This window comes from Gymnoscopelus braueri (assembly GCF_963280865.1).
Source record: "Gymnoscopelus braueri genome assembly, chromosome: 1".
In the NCBI taxonomy this organism is placed as follows: domain Eukaryota; kingdom Metazoa; phylum Chordata; class Actinopteri; order Myctophiformes; family Myctophidae; genus Gymnoscopelus; species Gymnoscopelus braueri.
Window position 1 is genome coordinate 26,187,392 of NC_137603.1, and position 25,674 is coordinate 26,213,065.

Consider the following 25,674-nt stretch of genomic DNA (forward strand, 5'->3'; position numbering starts at 1 on the left):
GTGTAAATGCGTATTCGTTAAGGTCATTGTTGTCACGGCCTGTAGAATTCACATTGCAGCATACTTCAGTAAACCTCGATTTAAATTACTTCAGGCTGGAGAACAATAATTACAAATCAATTGGATGTGCTTCTTTGTTTTTGTTTTTGTTTATGCAACTTCAATATTCCTGAATTTGCTTTGCTTTTATTCACATATATTTCCTGTTTTGTTGTTGTTTGTTGTTGTTGTTGTTTTCAGTTTATTTCAATTGTCTTTTGTCTTTTCTCTTTTCACTCCCTTCACACCTTTCTGTGTCTATGAAACAGAAAACAGAGGACGATAGAACTGTGAATGGATCAGTGGTTCTCAACCTTTTTGGTGCTGAGGCACACTTTGGTAAAGCAACAAATTTCCAAGGCACACAATTATTGATTGCTTGTATGATGCATGACAAGGCTTGTATGATCATACGAAAGGCCAAGCAACACATGCGCTGCTGGATTTGACCCAAAATGTATTGAGATGGAGCAAGATGTAATTGCTGTAAGTCAATAGTAATTGTGTTTGGCATGGATTTCCTTGATGATAGCAAAATCCCAAAGCACACCTGAGCTCATTCCACAGCACAGTGGTGTGCCTTGTTCCACTGGTTGAGATGCACTGGAATGGATTGTGCTATTAAATAATGCAACTTCTCCCTACTCTCTTTGTGTACTTGCACCGCATGTGTGTGTGTGGTATGGTCTGTGTGTGTGGATGTGTGTGTGTGTGTGTGTGTGTCTGTTTGTTTGTTTGTTTGTTTGTCTGTCTGTATGTCGGTGTCTGTTTGCCTATATCCGTTTGTCTTGTGTGTCTGTGTGCCCAGTGAGGGGAAGATGGTTGTTTTGTCTCTAGCAATTGGGCTGGCTGAACAGGATGACTTTGCCAACCTCCCAGATCTCCAGGAAGCACCAGCATGCCAGGAAAATTCACCAGAAAAGAGGTACTGGACGAGAGAGAGAGAGAGAGAGAGAGAGAGAGAGAGAGAGAGAGAGAGAGAGAGAGAGAGAGAGAGAGAGAAAGAGAGAGAGAGAGAGAGGGGGGGAGGAGGAGTGCAATGAATAGGTGAAAAATCTGTTGCTATTACAGTTTCGTATATAGAAGAGAAAAGGCACATTAAGTAAACCTTTGTACCATCTCGGCTGTTTCAGCAATGATCTACAATGTATGATGTCTACTACCTAAAATGACTACTGCCTATTTATTTAGTTTAATCTTACAAAGAAATGCCTTTTTCCTAAACATTTTACTATCTTAAGAAACTGTCTTCAAAAAGAAGATGTTTTCTCTACTGTAAGTAGGTCTTGATGACGTCATTCTCGGGTTTTTTTCTCACTTCCATGCCCCCACCATTCTTTTATTGTGTAATGCTTCAATCTTTCCAATGGGAGTGGCTTTATTTCTCATGCTTGTGTTTACCTTTCCTAATTATCCTCGTTTTCTGTTCCCTTTGCTTCTGTTCCCTCTGTTTGTCCACCTCTACCCTTCATGCCCCCTCATTCTTGTTCATGTCATCCATCCACACCTTCGTTAGTCTGCCTGGCTCCCACTCTTCCTCACCAGCTCAAAAGGGGTTTGATCTGTGAGTTGAATGTAGAGGGCACAGTGGTAGGAGGATGCTCATTATTCAGGGGAACGGTTCCTCGCATTAAAAGCCCTAAAAATACACCAACTCCTTATCTGCCAGTGATCCAACAACAACTGTCAGCTACAACAATTCATTGCTGGAGGAAAACAACAATCGCAGCGAATAATGTATTTTATATTTCATCGTATGGCGGTTTCACTTGAAAATAGCCGATCTACAAGCTCACAATGTGCCGTGATGCAATGAGTTGTGAGCTTGTAGATAAGGCTATTTTTGCAGAGCTATACCGTAGGCTTTTTGGGGCTCTGTAATTGCACTAAACCTGACTGCATGAATCTTGATTGGAATTGACTGCTCCGCCAGGAAAGCAGACTGAACTTAAATTCCCCAAAACTGTTAGCACAAGGGCTGTTGGTTTTAAGATTGTCTAAACTGATTTTTCCAAATTAAATGTGTTTGTGTTAACTTTTCACGTGCAACGAATGCAAAATCAGTCAGAGAGGAAGAGGTGAGATGAATTGTTACATGCTACGGCGATGGCCTGTACAGCCCTGAAATGCACACAGTGCACTTTGGGCTGTATAGTGAGTGTGAGGCTTCCCCTCGCCCCCCCCCATAATCCACTCCCTCTCTCCCTGCCTGGAGGCCTGTCAAAAGCCTTGCTTTAATCACAGACTGCCAGTGCCAGCTACTGCCCTCAGGGGTCGCATGGCCAAGATGTCTAGCGTCCTTCCACAGCTAATAACAACTCTCAATCATCATCTCTGTCCATCGCTCTGTCTCTCTGGTTACACCAGCCAAGGTCCCTGAGGTGTGCCCAGCTGCTTGCCACCACGCCCCCACACCCCCCCCCCCCAACCTTTTTGATAGAGCCCAGTAGACTGAGAATGATGGGCCGATAATCCCTCCAAGGATATATCTTTGCTGTTGGGGCGGAAACCGTTACTTTTCAGGAAATAGAAAAAAAGGATCTGTGTTCCAATGGATCCAATGTAGATATTATTTAGTCACAAGCTCTTGTTAATACTTTTCACAAGTTAAATATTTATGAAACAGACATATAGATGTAACCTCTTTTCTCCCCTTGGGCATGTTATTACAGTATAGTAAAGGCAGCTCTCCACCGCACCGATTTCAAGCCGACTCAGCGGCGGGAGGCGTTGGAAAGCGTCTCCTGCCGACAACCTGTCGTCGATAGCGCTGTGCCGTTGGGTCGGGACTCGCAGATAACCGTCGATGACCAACCAAGCAGGTTCAGTCGTTGGGCCAACCGGTAGAGCCGTCGATAGCCGTGGGGTAGTGAAGAGGGGGGAGTGAGGGGGGGTAAAGGTTTGGTCCGAGCTGCAGTCCGAGCTGGCTCCAGTGTTGCCAGATTCCGAGAGTGAAACAAGCGACCAGGTCTATGAAAACGAGCCCAAAAGAAGCAACCACTTGAGCCGTATTAAAGCAGCTATTTTCAAAAAGAAGAAGACTCAGAAACAAGCCCAAACAAAAGCAACCTGCAACTATGAATATTTACATGCGACTTTACAGGAAATCAAGCCCAAAGTCGCTTATAATAAGCAGACCTGGCAACACTGGCAAGATCTTGCAGGCCAGTGCTGCCAACTCTAAAGGTAACTCCAGACCAATCCTAGTCGGCCCGATTTTGGGCCGACTTGGCGTCGGGAAGCGTCGTCCAGTCGGTTAGGGGTCCGTCGGGGGGTCCGTCGGGACCTTTTCGGCCGACCCAGAGCCGACCGAACATGTTCAGCTTTTTAGCCGACTGGTAGAGCAGAGGCAGTGACAACAGAGGGCTGTCGGTGTTGCCAGATTATGTGAGAGAAACAAGCGACCATGTCTATGAAAACCTACATTCACTGTTTCTCGTTGTTGCTCCCAGAGAGAGAGAGATTGATTGATTTGACCTACTTTTGCGCTGTGGACCACAGCGCAAAAGTAGGTCAAATCAATCAAGCCTGTGGTGATGTAATTTATTGGGAGCAGGTGTGTAAATTAGTTTTCAAAAATGTTGTGTACACGTCAGCAGTGGTGGAAAAAGTACTCAAATGTTTTACTTGAGTAGAAGTATCAATGCGCGATTTTCCTGTCAATAAGTTTTTTTTTTAGACACCATGCAGTCCCCTGTTCATTTGTCAACAATGATCTAAATGGGAAGTTTATTTCAGCAGCTAGAGTGTTTTAGTCCGTTTTTTGGTGTGCAACACAACCCTCGTTTAAGTGAATTGCTTTCACCTGCTGCTGCTGTGCGGAGTGTGCGCTACAGGGCATATCTCCGCCAAGCCAGGGTGACCTACCCAGGCTCATGAAATTCATATTCAGGCATAGTAGCCAATTAGAATGAAATCTGCAAAAACTGACTCATATACTGATACAGAACCGTATATTGGCTATATATTATGGCTGTCGGGTGGAAATCTTGTATGTTCCTTTTTTATTATTATTTAAAAACAATTTAAAATAGTGAAAATAGCCAATCTACAAGCTGTAATTATTAATAATTAAGAAATACTATATTTTAAAGAGTGAAAAATCAACTAAAGTCATTATTAGTGCAAGTTCATTCACATTTCATTTGAATTAAAATAACTTGTGGGTAAAATACATTCTGTGAATCTAATGTGATTAATGTGACCCCTACTTCAGTCAGTGAAGTCCAGGGCTGAATGTGACATATTGAGACCTATATAACTAAATATTGGTCATTTGCCAACACATTATTTTGTGAAATAAATGGGTTATATTTCACAGATAGTTATACTATTCTTATAATATATTAAAATACAATCATCCTTAACCTTCAAGTTAAATGCATTATTTCCGTGGACTTAAAAATCATTTTTGGACTTAAAAATATGTATTATTTTTTTGGATGGCCTTTCTGCCCTGGCATTTGGCCTTTGTGCCCTCCAAAAAATTACAACACCATAGGCCAAGTGGCCTTGCCCCTAAAATGAAGAAATTCCAGGCTTGAATGCAATAGATGTACTCTGAGTCTGTTACAAGTAAAAGTCCGGAATTCAACATTTACTTGAGTAAAAGTACTAAAGTATTGGTATAAAAATGTACTTAAAGTACCAAAAGTAAAAGTACAAAAATGTTTGAAAATAGCAGATCTACAAGCTCAGAACGCGTGCATCGCAACACGTTGTGAGCTTGTAGATCTGCTATTTTCAAATAGCTTATAGGTATAAAATAGGGCTAAAGTGGTTAATGTATGTTTCATAATGATTTATATCTGCATAAGTAACTAGTAACTAAAGTACAAGTATAGACAATTGGAAATACTCCAGTAAAGTAAAAGTACCTCAAAATTGTACTTAAGTACAGTACTTGAGTAAATGTACTAGTTACTTTACACCACTGCACATCAGTGAAGAAAAAACGCTGGGAACATCCCTATGTCCAAGTGGCTTTGCAGGGAAACAAGCCCAAAGTCGCTTATAATAAGCAGACCTGGCAACGCTGGCAGGGTAAAAGTCAAATTAGCACATGAATGGCCAGTCGGCTGACAGACTTAAATGCCAACTTTTGCCAACCGAATACCAGTCTGTTGCAGTCTGTTGCAGTCTGAAAGTAGTCTGCAATAGTCTGGCCGACTAGGATTGGTCTGGAGTTACCTTAAGGCATTAGCACAACAATGTGCGCATCGGCCGACAGTTTGTGCTGAACTAAATGCCAACTTTTGCCAACAGACTGCCAGTCTGTTGTTGTCTGTTGTAGTCTGAAGTAGTCTGTTTGGTGGAGAGACACACACACACACATATATGTAGGTAGGCTATATAAAGAGCAGCTCTATAAGCTCACAACATGTCACGATGCGACACGTTGTGAGTTTGTACAGCAGCTCCTTTCACTACTTTTACCTAACACTGTCACACAAGTATAAAATAGGATTCATTCATGAAAAAACAATCAAATATTAGATATGGAGATACAAGTTTCTGCCTGATGGTGACAATATCTAAAAGACAGACACTGAGAGAAGTGCCACACCATCACTCTCAATCTGCCAGAGAAAAATCTTCCCATACCATAGATATTAAAAATTCTGTTGCTGTATCGTTGTATCGCTGTATGTAAAAAAAAGAAAAGAAAAACAGAGCTATGGCATAGAATGAAAGGTTTTGTACACTCAGCAGTGGATCACATGCATTTGTTCTAACAGTCCATCATCTAAAAGCAAACATACTATATGCCAATTCCTCCATGCTGGGCCAACTGCATTGTTCCCACAAGTAATTGGAACATTAAAAAATATCCATTCACATAATCTAGATAGGTATCACCACATCCAATGAAAGTTGATATAAGAATAGATTATTATTTTGTCTTGTAGGTTATGTAGGTATTTTTCATGGATTATAAATATTTTACCAAGATATTTTGTATCTGTTTATTTGAGGAAATAATAAAAGATGAAGGTGTATACTAAGCCTTGGACATTCTTTGAGAGGGAGTGTGACATGTTGACAGTAAAACAGCGTCGTCTAGCACATAGATATAAAAACCTGTTCATCACAGGCTGCATGAGGATCTTACTGCAGTGAAACAATCTGTTACTTATCTCCTGTTGTTCAGTTACTGGCAGCATAAAGAAGAGCTCTGTCTGTCTGCTCTCAAAATCCACGTAGCGCAAAAAAAAGAAACTTTGAACAATTATATATTATTGGAATGTGTGAAAAGCGTGTGTGTCAGTGAAAGATCGAGGATGTACTACACAGTGCTAACTACTATCACATTTAATATAATAGTATTTAACGCTGTACAAATGCGGTCTTCTCTTTTGACTCTTGCTACACCATCTTCATAGAAATAAGATCCCCATACGACCCTAATTTGAATTAGAGGTTTTGGAATTGCTATTGGTAATTACGTCAAGTCAGATCAAGGCAGATGTACCCCCCACCCACAGCTGATCTGTCAGAGAAAGCGTTCTTATATCTGTGTCTCATGTGAATGCTCTTCCAAGCTGTTTAGATTGAGGTCACAAGAGCTATTTAAGTTACTGTACCAATGGTTTTGAGGCATTTCATTAGACAGTAATCATGCAATTGACTGGACTTTATCACCTGCCCGTGGTCATCAACGGCATAAGCTCCTCTGAGGCTATCACAATCATGACTAACTCAGAGAACCTTTACTGCATGACAGAGTAAAGCCTTACAAAGTGGTCAGATGCAGAGACTCAGAGGTAATATCTCGATTGCATACATTTTGGTATGGGTCGCTACGATTCCTGACCGTATTAGTTTTAGACTCTACCCACTGAGCTGCAACAGCACACAACACTGAACGGTCTAAATAAAGCAGGAAGTGTCTGCCACCCTCTATCAGTGAGCACAGCACAAACCTTTAAAGTGAGTGTCTGGGCTTGCGGATCACAATAACTGGAGCCTCCTAATGACTCTCCAGGCTGGCAACTGGTCCCCAAGGTGGCCACTGGAGCAGGCAGTGGCACAAGAGGAGAGATGATTGGAAAAGAACAGTGATGTAGGTCAGCACAAAGGAGGCATTTTTTTAAAGAACTGTCAGATCTATGTCTGGAGCTCATTGACCATTTCCCTGGCCAAGGCTAGTGGCTGAGAACGGGAGAGCTGATTAAAGAGAGAACCCGTCGAAGAAATGTGAGGGGGGAGAGATTGAACACAACCAGTGGTGAAAATTCAACAACAAAAAAATCACTATTGTCTTTATTACTAAAAGCGTATATGACTTTTCTACGACTTTGTTCTTAGCCTTCTTTATGCAGCAACAGAGTGGCAGACCAAGAAAGAGAGAGCCTTTGGCAGATTTCAAACCAGTTCGTCGTGGGGAACTCCCAGTGGATATGAATTAATCAGTGAACAAGGCCGGAGAAGTGTGCTCAAAAAACACGAACCTAGACAAGTATTGTAGATGACTCCATTAGTTGTATTAAGGTTGCGTGTCGTGACGGAGAGGCAGCTGAGTGATTTGTCCCCGATCGGTGGGAGGTGCAAGTGTGCTGACACTGAACCCCACAGGCGTCATCCATCATAGGGCAGAAACCCTATATTGTGTTGCACAGTCTCCTGGGGCAGTGTGTGATCAGTCAGCCCCCTACATGTATATGTTTATGGATACACGCTACCCGAGGCCAGGCCCTGCTCTTAGGCCCAATTTATACTTTTGTCGTACGGCTGCGTTTGCTCTGTGGAAAAAACTACCGGCTCATCAATCCACGCTTCACTGTACCCCCTCAACCCCCCCCACCACCCCTTTCCTGATGCTCACCTTGTGCTTTCCACTCCTCCTCCTCCTGTCTCTTACCTGTCGTATGCATCGTCTACATTGATCCATCACCCATCTCTCTGAGCCTCTCCTCCGTGTTTTATTGAAACTATCTATTAAGGCTTTTCTCCTTTACTTTCCTCTCTCCCTTGTGTCAGTCCCCCCCAACCCCCACCCCCCACCCTATGCTCTCCACCATCCCTCTATCTCTTTATTCATCTAATCCTGTGTCCCCTGGGGGGGCTTGTGTGAAGGGGGGGTGGGGGGGGGGGGTGACTGTTGACTGTGGTTGAGATGGGATGATGTCAGCGCAGCACGCCGCTGTTAAAGTAAATGACTGTCAGCCCAGCGAGGCACATGGACACATTAGCATCATCGCTGAGTGTCAGGGATAGGGAATGAGATTTCTCCCTGGACACACGTGCACATTATGCAGCTCGTACAAACAAGCATGTGCCTACATATACCATACCAAGCCCCCAGAACCGCGGAAGGACAGTGAAGCTGCCGTCGTCGCCTGTTGGTCGAATCTGGGATTGCAAGACTTCCGCATTTAAAACGCCACTGCGCGTGCTTCTACCGTTTGAAACGCGACCGGCGTTCCTCCAACGTCGCGCAGTAGAGGGGGGCAGGGGGCCGGGGGGGAAGAGAGCACTCCGTGGTGGAAAATAATGCTCGGCGCTGGCATTGCCTGGGGGGGAGGGGGGGATAATTTACAATTCTGTGCCTATCGGTACCTAACTCGGACGGGGCTGAGTATAGCTCAAGCGAACATTGCAGCATTCAGCACGGCAACTTGCGCGCTTTAGCGTGCTCGTGGTGCTTCTCGTGGCTCAAGTTCGCTTGAGACTGCGCCCTATCCGTCGCGGTCGAAAAAAAAGGAATCTGCGGTTGTTGGAAAAAGCGGAGTCTAGTGATTAACGAGGCAAGCCACTGAGGCTGGTGCTGAGAATTGGTATTCGGGCTGGATTAGAATGCGACAACGGCCACCGTTCCCAACTCTTCTAATGGAGAGTGAAAGAAGCCCCGCCTAGTAGGGCCCCATGGCTACTGCGCGACGTTGGAAGAACGCTGCACATGTTTGAAACGCATTTGAGCACCAAAATTTGGTGCTCAAATGTGGAAGAAGAGTGAGAGTGTACTTCCGCGTGCTTCATGCGCTGGGTGAGCAACTTCATCTAAATGAATAGGTGGGGGCGGGGCCGTCCGTTCTCTAGATATATTATAACTCTATGGCCTATACGCAAGGCCTAGCCCCTTACAATATACTACTGTATGAATGCTCACCTTCCCTCATCAACACAACTCATATTGTCGTGACTGCTAATTTACATAGAGACACATGCTTTCTCTCTGTCCCTTTCTGTGTCTCTCTGTCTTTCTGTCTGTCTCTCTTTCTTTCTCTCTCTCTCTCTCTCTCTCTCTCTCTCTCTCTCTCTCTCTCTCTCTCTCTCTCTCTCTCTCTCTCTCTCTCTCTCTCTCTCTCTCTCTCTCTGTCATGTATGTCTTTGCCAAATGGAAAGGAAAATATGATAGGTGGTATTCACTTTTTGGTGGTATTTAATTTAACTCATATCCTAAGTCAGGCCTGTTCAATCACATCAGCACAGGGTTCAGAAAGGAACCGAATTGACCAGAGGGGATGTGTTTTCTAAACGTCTATGCATTTAATCACTTATTTTATACTTAGTCCTATGTTGGTGTCGCACAGTGAAATCAGCCGATCTACAAGCTCACAAAGTATTGCGAAGTAGCGTGGTGTGAGCTTGTAGATCTGCAACTGCCCACTGCACTGGTTCTATCCGACTCAGGGGGCCTTCTATATTTCTTTTTACAATTTTAACATTTCTTTTGATCATTATGTTTTCACCTATAATGACATGCCAAAAATAGCGGTTGAAATTGGTTAAAATAAATCACCTTTGTTTTTTATTCCTAGAACAACTTTCATTTTGAATTAAAGATAGCCTACTGTAGCTCACACACTTGGTGCTAAAGTGTTAGATTGTGCCAAACCAAATGAAAACCCTATTTAGGTGAGCAAACTTCTAATCTGCTCATCACATGATGATCAAAGATTATAGTTGCTTTTGTCACTTGATTTTGATTGACTTGAACTTTCATTTTATACAGCATAATTAAGTTGGTTCCTTCTTTTTCTTTTATGTAAAGCGACTTTGGGTACTTAGAAAAGGGCTTATTGTAATGGGTGTAATTGACGCTTTCCCATCACTAACTAGGATACATGGCAGAGCTATTAATCTCTCCTCCTGTCTATAGACTAAAAGATCTCTGTTTGTCTGTGTTGCTCACATTGACAATTGGCTGTAAGTACTCCCACTGGATGGTTGCATTCACAGGACAAGACAAATAGGGGGGCATGCACCACTTTAACTGACAGTGCTATTATTGGAGCAGAATCGTGGAGAACTAAATGGATGACAGTTGCTAGCACTCTACAATTAAGCTTCTATAGTTTTCCCTGTTGAATGATCCATTGACTAATGAACAAGAAATAAATTAGGCAGTGCCTGGCCTGTTAGTGACAGTATACTTGGTTTTTCAGCACCTTTAGTCAAAGATTTATCTGTGGTCTGTGCTGATGTCATAACTAGGCTTACCTTGCTACTCTTTTTCACGTTATGCATCAGGCAGGAGGATTGTATCGTGTATAGTATAGCCTACGTCTGTATAGTTTTATATTTATTGACGGTGTCTCTTGTTCTGCACCAATGGATGATTGTACAGTATATGCATACATCTATATACTTTATTCATATTTTTTTTAGGGTGTCTTTATTGTGATGTTATTCTTTTGTACCTATTGTACATCTTTGCCTACATCTGGCGCCTGAATTTCCCCCGCGGGATCAATAAAGCTATCTATCTGAAGTTCATTTTTATTATCATCATCATTAAAACATAATATAATTTAATTCACATTAACGCCACATCTATTGTAACACTAGACCTCTATAACACTCACTCGGAGGATGTTTATTTTATTATCTGATTCGATTCTGACCTATTTAGCTCAGTAGTTCTCCTTAACATTACTGATATTCACCAAAGAGATCTAGTTTCTACTTTTACCAGGAAACTCATCTCCATGGATTCAGCGAGATAGGCTACAGCTTGACAGAACTAGAGTATGGAACAATGGAAGAACAAAAAAGTCATACTTTGCTGCCTGTCTCTCCAGAACTTTGCTGTAATAACACCCTGCCATCAACCTGGTTTCTGAATATACATTTGTTTACAGTAATGTATTTTTTACTAGAATCACAGCTATAATGTGACAAGGTTCTGGCAATTGAACAGTCCTATCCTTCGCATTTGATATTGTTTTTGCTCTTCGCTGTCTTCAAACTAGTTATGCATGGCAAAAGAAACTCTGATCCGAAAACAAGACATGTAGATTTGTAAGTGCCATCTCCAGATAAACAGTGTTAAGAAAGCTATTTCTCACACATGGCAGTTACATACATCTACATAAAATAAATAACTTTGATTACATTCTCAGAGGTAAATTAACACAGAGGATTTTACTGTGCGGACAGCAAAAACAGGAGCACACTCAAGCAGCCTATTACAGACTGCATTTTATCGACCTGAACTGCTTGTGTATGTAGGTCTCTGTATGGAGACATTGACCTATTCTGCTTTTTGTCCTTGTTCCTGGATCCCTGTTGATCTGTTTGTATACTTACCCATGCGCCTGTCAATTAATACCTATACTTAGCTCATGACAGAAGGAGATGGAACTGTTATGTTTACTAATAGAGTTGATAAAGGGTCGTAAATCCTACTCTATGTTAATTAAAACTATTTGTAGTTAAACCGCTGAAAACCCAGTGTAAAAAGGATGAGACGAAATCAAAGACAGACACAGGCCGGTTCTCAAATTAAAAGGTTGACATTGTATTAAGAGAAAGAATCAATCCACGAGGCACCGTACAGCAAAAATATCTCTCTCCCATTACAAAGACAGGCAATAGTATTTATACACAAGTTGGAGTCCGGACATCAGATATGAGGTGGATCCTAACGATTGGTTAAGACCCTCAGACGTCAGATCATATTGGATGAGCTGTCAGGCATCAGGGTGTCATCATAATAAGTTGTTGTTCATCTTATAGTATCCTTGTGTACATCTTATGGTTTCATAAACAAGTTATCCCTTCGATATCATAGGACATGTGGCAGGTTTATCTGTGACAGGGTGACAGCTGACAGAGTAAATTAGTGACAATGTCAGGTCATACAGAGATATAGGTCGTGTACAGAGATACAGGTCATTAGGACATTAGATCACAAAGCGTTGACCAAGACATGTTTTTACTGATTGGAAACCTATGGAGCCGGCCCCAGATAGCTATGGAGCCAGCTACATGGCCTTGGTAGGGAAAGTATAGTAGTTACAGAAAGCATGTTTAAAGTACAGGCCCAAAAAGACATCACTATATTAATTTTGACTGGTTAGATCGATAGTTCTAGATCATATCAATCTGGTCCACAAAACATATATATTTCTAACTCCATCAATCCCAAGTTCTTGTGGGCTAGATTGGTAGATAAGATGACATCGAAAGAAAATGTAATTAATTAATTAATATATAAGGAGACGGACATTCAGATACATGTAGACTTAAATATCTTTTTAAATTGTATTAAAGGACTATAAGGGCAAAAACAAATGGTTATGTATTCAGATATAAGGGTTCACTTCTTTAAAAAAAACTGTACTGTTTATTAATTTGGAAGCCAAATGGTTATATTTCATGAGTAAATAATCAGCGTTAGTAGGATGAAATCTTACATAGACTTATAGAATAATTAGAATGGTAAGTGGGTTCTATATGCTGTTAAATGAGAAAAATGACATCACCTCATAAGTTCCCAGAATAAGGTATTATAATTATAAACAGATCTGTCAAACCTTTCTTTATTTTATTTTTAAGGCCATCCCTTTGCAGGATGGCAGGATCTGAATTTATTTAACTTTTAACTTTTCCTGAAAATCCCACAATGTATGTACCACCAGGAACTTTAGCCAACATAGTCTTGTTTCCAAGAAGCTTGTTGTTGTTTCAGGTCCCGCCCCCAAGTGTGTATAGGCTCAGTCGAATTTTAGCCCTACTTCTCCTTGAAGCAATACTGTGGGTAGATATTTTAACCCTAAGCAAAATAATTTATGGCGGGAAAAACTCACGTGATGCCTCTTTACTCACACAGACAGACGTATAGGACCTACTTTTCCTCTTTGAGCAGAGGAGAGGCTTCTGTCACTCAATTTAACCAGGAAGATTATTTAATCTGTAAATGAATTAACCACAGAATTACTGTGTGTAGAAAGTGTACATGAAATGTATTTGACAAAACATAAGTAGTTTAAAACAGTTAAGAACTATTTGCAAAATATAATACAACGGTTGTCCATCGGAGTTTTAGACCCTCAGTCTCCCCTGGGGAGGTTTTGTATGGGGAGGTTTTGTAAACTTCAATGACTCCTGGGGCAAGATCTGAAATGGATGAATGTGACTAAGACTGTAAGTTAGTATTTATCGTTAAATGACTATGATAAAGGACAAAAAACAACATCAAAAAGATATTAAGCAAATCACATTTAAATCCAATATTCACATTTAAATCAAATATTCACCAACTCCCTCCTCTTGACACAATATATATTCCATATATATATAGTGTGTCAGAGAATGAATTTGCTGTAAAAAGTTTATAATTAAAATATTTAAAATTAAAATATAACAATGAAAAATAAGGAATAAACATCTTTGTTCTGAAGATTATATTGAAATGAGATAAAAACAGAAAAATAGCTTTTGAAAATTAGCAAATCTACAAGCTCACAAAATATCTTAAGTTACAATGATAAAATACTTTCAAAACTTTTAAAATAAATAAAAATGACTTTATAATAAACTTAATATTATAGTTAATGTTTCCCAATATTGATATAGAACAAATTGAATCTTATTAGGGTTAATTTAATTGTTTTAAATGGAATTCACTTGAGACTGTAGCTGGTAGGATGACGTTGCCATGGAAACGTGTCTAACGTACCACAAAGCTAACACTTCCTGCTGAAGGAATTATGGGAAATGGAGTCTCAGACCAGAAAGAATTATGGGAAATTGAGTTTTAAGAGACCAGAGTGACCATTTTGGATTGGCGAATGACGCTAACTTAATGATTTGTCACTGACAGATCCTTGGAAATTTTTACTTTGTTCTAACTGACTGGAGAATGAGGGAAAAAAAAACATTCGTTCATTAATACATACAGACATACCGAACATAGATATTTCAGCGACAAACTAATTTTGGAATGAAAAAGATTTTAACCTGTTTGGTTTACTTATTATTTTAAATTATATTCAAAATATTTAAAAGAATTTAAAACTTATTTTTTAAGGCAAAAATAATTATACTGATGGTTCAAGGAATTAGAACAGAAGGTTAAGGCAATGGAATATAAAATGTATTGTTTAAGGCATTTAAAACTTATTGTTAAAGCTCAATATATTAAATGGATGGATGATTTAAATCTACAGTGGTCAAAATAAAACAAACCATATAAGACAACAGGCCCCCACCCGTCAAACAAAGCCCTCTCAGTGGAGTATCGGACGAATTGGTAGAACACGTGCAGGCCCCTACCCGTCCCTCTTAGTGGAGTATCGGACGAATTGGTAGAACAGGCCCCTACCCGTCCCTCAATGGAGTATCGGACGTATAATTTGTAGAGGACAAATCCCCTACCCGTCCCTCAATGGAGTAATTTGGACGTATAATTTGTAGAGGACAAATCCCCTACCCATCCCTCAATGGAGTAATTTGGACGTATAATTTGTAGAGGACAAATCCCCTACCCATCCCTCAATGGAGTAATTTGGGTTGAATAATTGGTGGATGGAGGGGTTGTATGGTCTTATTAGTTTAATATCTAACCTCTGTCCTTTTTGATTCATGATCTGCAGCTCATGAGTCAGAAACGGAGTTTGGCTAGTATTAGTGACTTTTGGATTGATGTCAAAATAAAGGAAATAATATTAATAAGATAGGCGGACAGTAATAAACTGATATTATATATATATATAGATAGATATTGCTATAAGGGAGTCACGGTAATTTGAAGGAATGGGTTCAAGTTATATTGAGCCCAATGGCCCTCACAAGTTCAGAATGTTCACTTTTTTTCTACCCTCGAGCCACAAATGGCTACGCTCGTTCTACCCTTCTCTTACCTCCTTTCCAAATGAAAAAAAAAATATATAGATGGTAATATTTTCATCAATTATAAAATAAATTAAAAAAATGTTTAAAAACTTTCAAAACAAGCCTTCATAATATTATAGTATTAAAGTACTCTCTGTGAGCCATAGCCTACTTTGTTATGAGAACAGCTCTGAACAAGAGAATGTAAACAGATAAGACACGGGAGAAGTGAGAGGCTGTATTGGATAAGGGATTGAGAGAACCTATGATGAATTTGATTATCTAATATACTTAGTAGTGGGTAAATTGACAATGAGTATTTTAGTGTACTCTGGGAATCTAACGAAATATCTTAAGATGTTTTATTTTTATTTTTTAAACCGACTGAGCAAATTGTACCAGGATTCATATTAATGTGTAAATCTTATTTTATTATTATTATTATTATTATTATTATTATTATTATTATTATTATTATTTTTTTTTTTTTTAAGTTTCAGAGGAGCACAGGAGGCGTAAGATGTTAAAATGCACCTTACCTCTCATTGTGATCCCCCCTGAAACCCACTGACCTCTGATCCCATACGGTCTTGGGTCACAAAAAAAATCAGTAATTTGTATCTGAATGGATCTCGGCTGCCTTCTTCCGGGGTATGTGATGCTGTGAGGCATAAGAGCAGACATGCATAGGTTTTTACAACAAAATACTATAGGGTGGAATTTTAACATGAAGTCAAAAAATGATGAGTTGATCAAATAAACAAAAGGGTGGGATCTGTTATGCCAGAAAATATTTCCCCGTCGCCATAAGCAGAACCCCCTCTACCAAAACAAAATAAAAAACTAAACACTAACGAGAAAAGAAAAAAAAACATTAGATATATAACTTAAAACCAACCCATCAGAAACTGGACTAATTAATGCCAAATAATCAATTATTATTAATACGCTGGTGCGCTCTGGGTGTCGTGGAGGTACAGGTGCCACAGCAGAGAAGGGGAGGGCATCCAGAGCACTGCAGCGTCATAGGTCATAGGTGGGTGTACAGCCAAGGCCAGGGCCCCAGAACCAGCAGGGAGGATAGACACTAAACACAAACAAAGCAACATTAGTGAACAACAGTGGTATGGGGAGTGCGAGCACATACTGTAACATCAAGGACTAATTCTGTATATATTTGAGTAAAATTTCTGTTAACAATTGAAAGTGGGACCCATATAAATGGGAACAAGACAACAATGTGAGAGATTAATACTAATGAAAACAGGACAACCAATGTGAGAGATTAATACTAAATGGGTTAACAATCTGAATCGTCGTTGGTAAATATAAATGTAACAGGTATCAGATTATTTCATAAATACTATATTGACACGTATATGAACCTCTAATTTCAATTTTATGAAGTGAGTGGGCTAGGGTAGATGATTCCTGTTGCTGGTGGCGAAGGCCCAGCGGTGTAACCCGGGTGTGTTATATTACCTTGATTTGGTTGGCTTGGCACTTGAGTACATTTACTTTGTGACCTTCCACCACTGAACCCCGTGCAGGCGGTTATCTTCCTTGTTTAAATTCCTAAGCAGGACAAAATCTCTAAACAAAGTGCTCACGGAGCAGACTACACAATCCACTGACATGTTCTTGGGTCCAAGTACCAAAAACAAAAATGGTATCGGAGTGGAGTGAAACACCAACGTGAGAAGTGTTTAATAGGCAGCCTGTCCCCATTCACAATTTTTTCCTTTGAAAATAGCAGATCCACAAGCGCGAAGTGCTTGAGATGAAATAGCTTGTGAGCTTGTAGATCGGCAATTTCCAAATGGCTGAGCTGTATGCAGGGCTGATTGGATGAGCTGGTTTAGTGATACAGAGGTTGCCTGGATTTAAAAGTGGCTGTTTTCTAGAAAAATGGAATGAAATCAAAATATTAAAGTTTAAAACTGAAAAATTATTGAATGGTGTATCTGGATTATATTATGATACTATAATAATTCCCCTCTGATTGGCACACACGGAAAATATCTGTGTGTGTCAAGGTTTAAATGATCTAAAAAAAGTAACAGCTCGGCGGGGGGAAAAAAATTTGGCTCCAGCTGCTGCAGTTTACTCCAAGGTGAATTTTAATAAGACCAGGGTGTTGGATGGAGAGAGAGTTTATATGCACAGAACAATGGCACAATGTAACTCACAATGCAAGACAAACAAACAAACAAAACATGTACTCATAGAGTAAATAATAATAATCAATCAAAGCATAAGCTGTCAACGCAGGACCCTATACAGGAGTGTCCGCTTTGGAACCTTATGCTGTAATAAAATAAGATAGTCTGACATCTATCTTGGGAACACGCAATTTCGCTGTGTTCCATATATCAAATATAACTGTGCAGGCCCTCACACGTCCAACAAAGCCCTCTCAAGTTGAGTATTAGGAATGAGTAGGAGGTGAGGGACACGAATCTATTAATATATCATGTATAACCAGCAGCGCTACCGGTGTATACGGCCAGAAGTAAAGGCTAATGGTGTGAACGTATTATACAAACACCTTTGTGCAAGCACCAAGACCTCGCAGCAAAAACCCAGAGGGTGAGCCACGGGGAAATGATGAAACAAATATGTTTGTATAAATAAAGTATGGATCCAGTATATGTATGAACATATACAGAGCGGAGCATACTTTCTTGTGTGCAGCACACCAAAAGCAATCAACAAGCATTAATTAAAACAACAAAAACAACAATACTAATAACTTTAAAAAAATATATATATGTATATATACAAGTACGGCCAAATGAGCCTTGTGTTAAAGTTAATACAATGTCAAAAATATAAGGCATGGAACCGAACCAAAAGGTAACCTGTGTCTTGTAGTCAGCTGGACGGAGAATCCCCACACGTTTGAGGAATGTCTGTGAGCCGCTTGTCTCCAAAAACAATATGTGAAAAAGAGGCTGAATTCTAAGATAGCTGACCGGAAAGAGTCCTCGCGCGAAGAGGAGTCGTCCGGAGCCCCTCAGAGTCGACCGTGAAAAAGAAAGATGGGAGAAAAAAAATCAAATTTTTTTAAGGCTGATTCTAAACGCACCGTCCGAGAAAAATAATAATAATAATTATGATAATAATGTCGGACAGGCCTTTAACCGTTCGAGGGACCAATTAATAGAGTTGATAAAGGGTCGTAAATCCTACTCTATGTTAATTAAAACTATTTGTAGTTAAACCGCTGAAAACCCAGTGTAAAAAGGATGAGACGAAATCAAAGACAGACACAGGCCGGTTCTCAAATTAAAAGGTTGACATTGTATTAAGAGAAAGAATCAATCCACGAGGCACCGTACAGCAAAAATATCTCTCTCCCATTACAAAGACAGGCAATAGTATTTATACACAAGTTGGAGTCCGGACATCAGATATGAGGTGGATCCTAACGATTGGTTAAGACCCTCAGACGTCAGATCATATTGGATGAGCTGTCAGGCATCAGGGTGTCATCATAATAAGTTGTTGTTCATCTTATAGTATCCTTGTGTACATCTTATGGTTTCATAAACAAGTTATCCCTTCGATATCATAGGACATGTGGCAGGTTTATCTGTGACAGGGTGACAGCTGACAGAGTAAATTAGTGACAATGTCAGGTCATACAGAGATATAGGTCGTGTACAGAGATACAGGTCATTAGGACATTAGATCACAAAGCGTTGACCAAGACATGTTTTTACTGATTGGAAACCTATGGAGCCGGCCCCAGATAGCTATGGAGCCAGCTACATGGCCTTGGTAGGGAAAGTATAGTAGTTACAGAAAGCATGTTTAAAGTACAGGCCCAAAAAGACATCACTATATTAATTTTGACTGGTTAGATCGATAGTTCTAGATCATATCAATCTGGTCCACAAAACATATATATTTCTAACTCCATCATTTACCTATCTGAGTGTTTTCAATCAATGCTAAGACCTTAGAGATCCCCAGCTCCTCCATGTGGTAGTGTCCTTGAGTAAGACAATGAATCCCTACAGTAACTGCTCCTGATGAGCACGTTGGTGCCTTGCATGGTTGCCTCTGCTGTCAGGCATCTGCCGTCAGCGTGTCAATGTGCGTGTGACTGGTAGTATGGGAAGCGCTCTGGATGAAGGCACTATAGGAATGCAGTGAACAAAAGGAGAAGGTCAGCACACCGTCTTGATGCTCCCAACACAATTTCAATAAATAGAGCGGTCAATAAATAACAACTTTCGGCCGATGTGGCCTTCGTCAGGTATTAACCACTATAGGAATGCAGACCATTTGCCATTCTTTGCAGTGGTTTACTCTGTAACCCTGTGGCATAGAATGTGAAGGAATGTATTTGTGTTTTCCACAGTGATGTAAACAGCTGTTGTGGTCGATTGTGGTAGTCCTTGTCATAAAGTCAGAGGTCTGAGTTCAGTTTTAAACAGCGTGGATTAATTCTCTGGGGTTGTTGTGCTAAATGGTAAATGGTAAATGGTGCATTTATATAGCACTTTTATCCAAAGCGCTTTACATAGATTGTGCATTACATTCACCCATTCACACAAACATTCATACACCGATGGCGGAGGGAACCATGCAAGGCACCAACCGGCTCATCGGAAGCAATTAGGGGTTCAGTGTCTTGCTCAAGGACACCTCGACACTAACTCTTGTGATGGACCTCGTGCGTGCGTACATGCGTGCCTGCCTGTGCGCGCATTAGTTTATAGTCTTTCAATGTCCTGAGGAGTGAGACCCTGTCCCGTCTCATACCTGGACTGCTGGTAGACGTGTGAGGAATAGTGAGGAAAGGGGCAGTGCAGAATTCATACTGATGTTGAGTTCTGTCTTTGCTTGTTGTTTCGTGTGTCACAACATGGCTTGAGGTTGTCATGCACTTATCTTCTACAGAGTTTGGCATTTATAGTGAATCAGCCTTCTCTAGCGTGAGCTCACATGCCCAGGAGGACATTTTTGCATGTTGGGGGGGGGGGGGGGGTGTACTGTACAGTAGGTATGGTGGAAATTAACGAGCCCTGATGGGAGAGGTTCAAAACTCCAGGGCCCTTTGCCCTGTGGGCGTTCACCAATTGTAGTATGTCTAACTCCATGGTACTAAAGCCTCATAACTAACAGTGGTGGAAAAAGTTGCTGAAAAAGTATTTAAAATACATATCAGTTATTTTCTGCAAGCAACACTAATCGCGCAACTTGGTTTTTACTACCCATCTTTTCTTCAAGACTCCAGTTACCATGGTTACTGCTACCCCTAGTAAAATACGTGATCATGACAGTGAGTACAACCTTCAGCAGTGCACATTTCAGTAGCCATGGTTACTACAACCCCTAAAGGATAAATGATGTAACTCTTGTGTTTTAGGTAGTCACCATGGCAATAAAGGGACCCGTGGTTAGTACAAATTTCTCACCAAATTGTCATGCTTTTAAAGTTTACCTCTAAAGTTGTCTTTATTGTGTAGTGCTGCATTGTGACTGGTCCAGCAATTCTGTACCATTGCGGGTCAAAGTCGTCGCGTGTACATGCGTGTGGATGTGGATGTGGATGAGTAAGGGGTGGTGGATGGATGTTGAACACCACATATATGTATGCACATCTTTATGTACAGTAAATTCAAATCTGTTTGTGTTAATATGCCTTATTTTGCATATTTGTGCAGCTATGCTGGAGTGAGTGTGTCATCAAATTTGAGTGATGGCAAATGGTGTGAGGAGACGATGAGTGTTGTGCATATTTTGGGGATGGGAAGGGAGCTGTTGTTTCTCTCTCCAACCTGACGCAAACCTCTCTGGCCTGGAATAAGGTTACAGGATATTATCATAGGTCATGCTGAGATATTGAGCTGTGTGTGTGTGTGTGTGTGTGTGTGTGTGTGTGTGTGTGTGTGTGTGTGTGTGTGTGTGTGTGTGTGTGTGTGTGTGTGTGTGTGTGTGTGTGTGTGTGTGTGTGTGTGTGTGTGTGTGTGTGTGCTGCCTACACACTCAGTGCCCCAACATATCTATTTATGCCTCCCACGGTAACTTCATGTCACTGAGCTGAGCCAGAAGGACCACTAACAAGTGGACGCCTTCCTGTAGTGCACTAGACCACTGTTTCCCAAACAATGGGTCAGGACACATTTTTGTAGCCTGGAATCCAGACGGAGGCGCTCGTTCATCGTTTGTTTTGTTTTTTGTTTGTTTTCATTTTGCTTGTCCGTCTGGCAGTCATCCTATTTGAAAGGGGCTGTCTAGAACACCCAGGCACCGAGGATTCTGATTGGTCTGTGGGCGGGGCGGGACAGAGCCTTCCCTTTCTATGGTGATTCGTTGAGCACTATCCAACCAGAAATGATGTGCCTACATAACAGGTGACATTTGGAAATAAGTCTCAAATCGGATCACTGCCAGACGGACAGGCGAAGTAAAAAAAAAAAAAATGCCGAACAAGCGCCTCCGTCTGGATTCCAGGTTATCATTTTTGGGTTACGGACCCGTTTTTATTGGTCAGTTTTTTTGTTTTTGTTTTTTTGTTTAGTTTTTGAACTATTTTCAAAACAGAAACAAAAAACTAAAAAATGAATTTAAGACGTTTAAGAAATAACAAAAGTAGAAGATACAAGCTCGCAACATGTTGCGACACACTGTGAGCTTGTAGATCGGCTATTTTGACTATTAAATAGCTTAAGTAATTAATTCGTAATGTATTTTTGTACCTGGGCAACACCAATCTTGAATCTTGAGCTGAAAAGTTTGCAATAGACCATCCAATTTCTTCTCAGACCATCCAATCCTTCAGGAATTAACCAGTTAAACCCTATACTGTATATACTTTGTGTCAACAAAGTATATACAGTAGTAATATAAGTGGTACTTTCTTCACTGAAAATACAGAATATCTTTGCCGAATATTTGCCTATTTTTGCAGAATGTTCGCCTATTATGACATGCCCAGAACAGGGATGCTATAGGGTTCATGTGGTTTAGGACAAACATGTGAACATATCACTTAAACATATTGAATTAAAAAATATATATATATATATATGATTGATTAATAATCATAAATAAATACAATTTGTATTTGTTGTTTATTTTAACGATCAATCCAGATGTTTGATGAAGATGTTGATTTTTCTTGTTTCAACTTGAGTTCTTCTAAAACTACAGATGAGATCATTTATACATACCCAGTTCATACTTTATATATCATATTATATACATAGACTCTGGGTTAATAATTTATTCATCTTCAGGATATAGCTCACTCACCAGAATCTAGGGGGTTATGTTATGTTTGGCCTGTATTTCTTATTTATAAATCGTCTCTCTGGGCTGTTTAGTTCAGGATATTGATGGATCACTGCATTCAGCTGCCTGCTTGACCGATAGACCAACTGGCTGCCTTCATTAGCATTCATTATATGTCATACTGCATTCCCTCTGTCCAACACCCTGTTTTTCTAGCATTATCTATTTTCCTGTGTCCCCTGCCTGCAATGTCTGAAAGTCTGTCTGTCTGATCCGGAAGAGATAGGACTGATAAGATGATCGATTTCTCCATTAACTGCTCATTCAACGTTGTCCACTTGTTGTCTTCCATTTAGCTAATGCCATATAGCTTCTATATTGCTATTTTGCTTCCATAAAGCTTTTGTGTGTCTCTGACATTATGTGGTAAAATAAGTTATTCGCACAGACAGATGTGACAATTAGGGATAATCCTTGGTATGCTGCAGCATGCAGTGAGCAGTCAGTGTCTGCACAAGAAATGAGCATGCATAATATATTGCACACACACAGTAGAGAGGACTCCAGTTTTTATGTAAACTGTGCCAGGCATTGCATGTGCTACTGGGTTCAGCTGGTATATTGCCAAGCGATCACTATAGCGCAGTGCTAGAGCATGTTGCTCTATTGTAAATAATGGAGGAACTGCCAGGCTGTGTTAATGTGAGGTTCTAGATTGTTCAAGATTTATGGAGTCTCTCGTGCATTAGGAGCTGATGTAGTAGACGTCCATGACAGCCCAACCAGACCTAGAAGGAAGAATTTATAGACTCCTAAGAGAGTGACACAGTTGACAAGTATATCTACTGTGCAAAGCAAGAGGCATGGATGCAGTTGAACCTGTACAAGAAGGGAAATGGATCCACTGGATCCCGCACAACTGGTTTGCTTTCAGAATATAAAGCTAAGAGTGGTTTATTATAACAACAACATTAACTGCATGTTTGCAAGCCAGGACTCATTAATCAGCAGCCCTGCATGGTCGTAGCATTTCCTTGTCAGGAGAAATTATCGGAGCAGCTTCTAAAATCAGATGTGGCAATCACAGTGACTTACATGCTAACATCGTCAAATGAACAGCGTAAAGATGAATTCCACTCAACAAATAGTGTAATTCATATCTGCAGCAGCCTATAACTTTTCTTTTCTTTTCTTTTCTTTTCTTTTCTTTTCTTTTCTTTTCTTTTCTTTTCTTTTCTTTTCTTTTCTTTTCTTTTCTTTTCTTTTCTTTTCTTTTCTTTTCTTTTCTTTTCTGAAAGATTGCCTTCATGAGAAAAGATAAAACTCTTTCGGGAGCCTCAAGTGTAAAAAGAAAGCACTGATCTATCTGATCATCTTATACTGTTAACCCTCACCCTTGGGCCTGAATTTCTATTCAGATGTGAAAATGAATGTTACCATAGCAACCAATTTGCCGTCGACAATTTTTTTCTTATAAACTAGTCAACACGGAATTCCACAGATTCCATGGTACGCCGTTCATATTTTACACTCACTTTTGTGTTTTGCAGTTGATGTACAGTATAATTGCAATTTATAGCAGAACACACAGTGATTTTGACTTGTTGTTCAAATAAACTTCTGATATTGTTGTCAGAAGATATACAACAATATGTATATATTGTTGGACCGGCTCTTGATCTGTGCTGCACTGTTCTACCGTGACCGACAGATCACCAGAAGCAAAGGTCTGAGTGTGGAATTATAATGACCATTGCTCTCCATATTACCTCACTCACCTACTTCCTTTCCCCCCTCCTTTTTCCCTCTCCAGATTCCCTCTATTTTTCAGTTTCTTGTGTTTATTGTTTTTGTAGTCTGTTTTCATGCTCTCCCCTCTCGTCTGTTTCTGTTTACGCTCTGTTGTTTGTGTCTGTCAATGTCTCAATCTCACATTAATTTCAGTCAGTAACCTCCCACTGTTCATTCTATAAATCCTCAAAGTCTTAACAAAGACAGATCCTCTCCTTCACACTGTCACTCTCTGTGCGCAGAAACGTTATCTATCTCTACTCCTCAGCTCATCTTTCCTGCCCTGTCCTAATCTTACTTCTTCAACCGTTGTTTTTACAGATCACCTGCACTCTGTCACTCTCTGTGTGTCTCTCACCTCTCTGCACTCTATCTCTTTCAGTCTCCCTTCTCTCATAGACTGAAGTGCTGATCATTGTCCTTCTCTGAGCCTTAGCCATAGTGCCTTAGTGAGCATAGTGTCAGCTGTTTGCATGTCCCCTGTTCGCCAAGCCTGGGAACAAGTTATGTTCACTGTATGTTCTAGGAGTAACGTTAAAGATTCCCTTTACCTTCCGCTATTGTCTGTGTTTTTTATGTAACACATTTGACCTCTTTCTTTCTCTCTGATTATTTTAATGATTTAAATATTACTTCCAGTGTAAAGTTGATCACAGCTGTTGGCCAAAGTTTTGTGCGGGAGCCAGCCTAAATGTATGTGTGAAAGGAATAGTGGTAATTGTTACACATGTGCAGTGTGTGTGTGTGTGTGTGTGTGTGTGTGTGTGTGTGTGTGTGCGTGTGCGTGCGTGCGTGCGTGCGTGCGTCTGCGTACGTGCATGCATGCATGCGTGCCATGAGCTAGACCTGGGTTTCCCAATGGAGGGGAGTCAAAGGGGCTTAAATGTAGCAGAGTCTGAAGATCATAAGCCTAATATGTCCCTTGGCCAAGGGGGATTCTCCTTTAGGAGTAAATGTTTTATTTCCCATGCAGGAGAACCAGGTTTTAATCCAGGTGGTTACGTGTGTGTGTGTGTGTGTGTGTGTGTGTGTGTGTGTGTGTGTGTGTGTGTGTGTGTGTGTGTGTGTGTGTGTGTGTGTGTGTGTGTGTGTGTGTGTGTGTTCACACTTTCAATAGCTCGACTCTAGGTAACAAGCCAGGCAACAGCCCTAAGGGTCAGACTCCTGAAGAGACAGGACGCCGCCACGGACCGAGCCATGATGCCAACTCCTCTGTGTCTGATCTGGCCAACTCTGTCACCAGTGACCAGCTCATGGTACATGAACACCATACCATACTCCTACTATAACACCACTGACACACCAACATGAACGCACCATACTCCTTCTGGAACACCACTGACACACCAACATGAACGCACCATACTCCTTCTGGAATACCACTGACACACCAACATGAACGCACCATACTCCTTCTGGAATACCACTGACACACCAACATGAACGCACCATACTCCTTCTGGAACACCACTGACACACCAACATGAACGCACCATACTCCTTCTGGAATACCACTGACACACCAGCATGAACACA

General features: G+C 40.6%; 1 protein-coding gene across 1 annotated transcript in view; it reads left to right on the plus strand.

Moving 5' to 3' along the window:
- The window catches only part of syt7b (synaptotagmin VIIb), a 110,754-nt gene that overhangs the window by 78,664 nt on the left and 6,416 nt on the right, over positions 1 to 25,674 (plus strand). The window contains exons 6-7 of the mRNA XM_080424720.1: positions 848 to 964; positions 25,256 to 25,394. Of these exons, the coding sequence (XP_080280846.1) occupies positions 848 to 964; positions 25,256 to 25,394 (256 nt within the window). The remainder of the gene's footprint in view (positions 1 to 847; positions 965 to 25,255; positions 25,395 to 25,674) is intronic.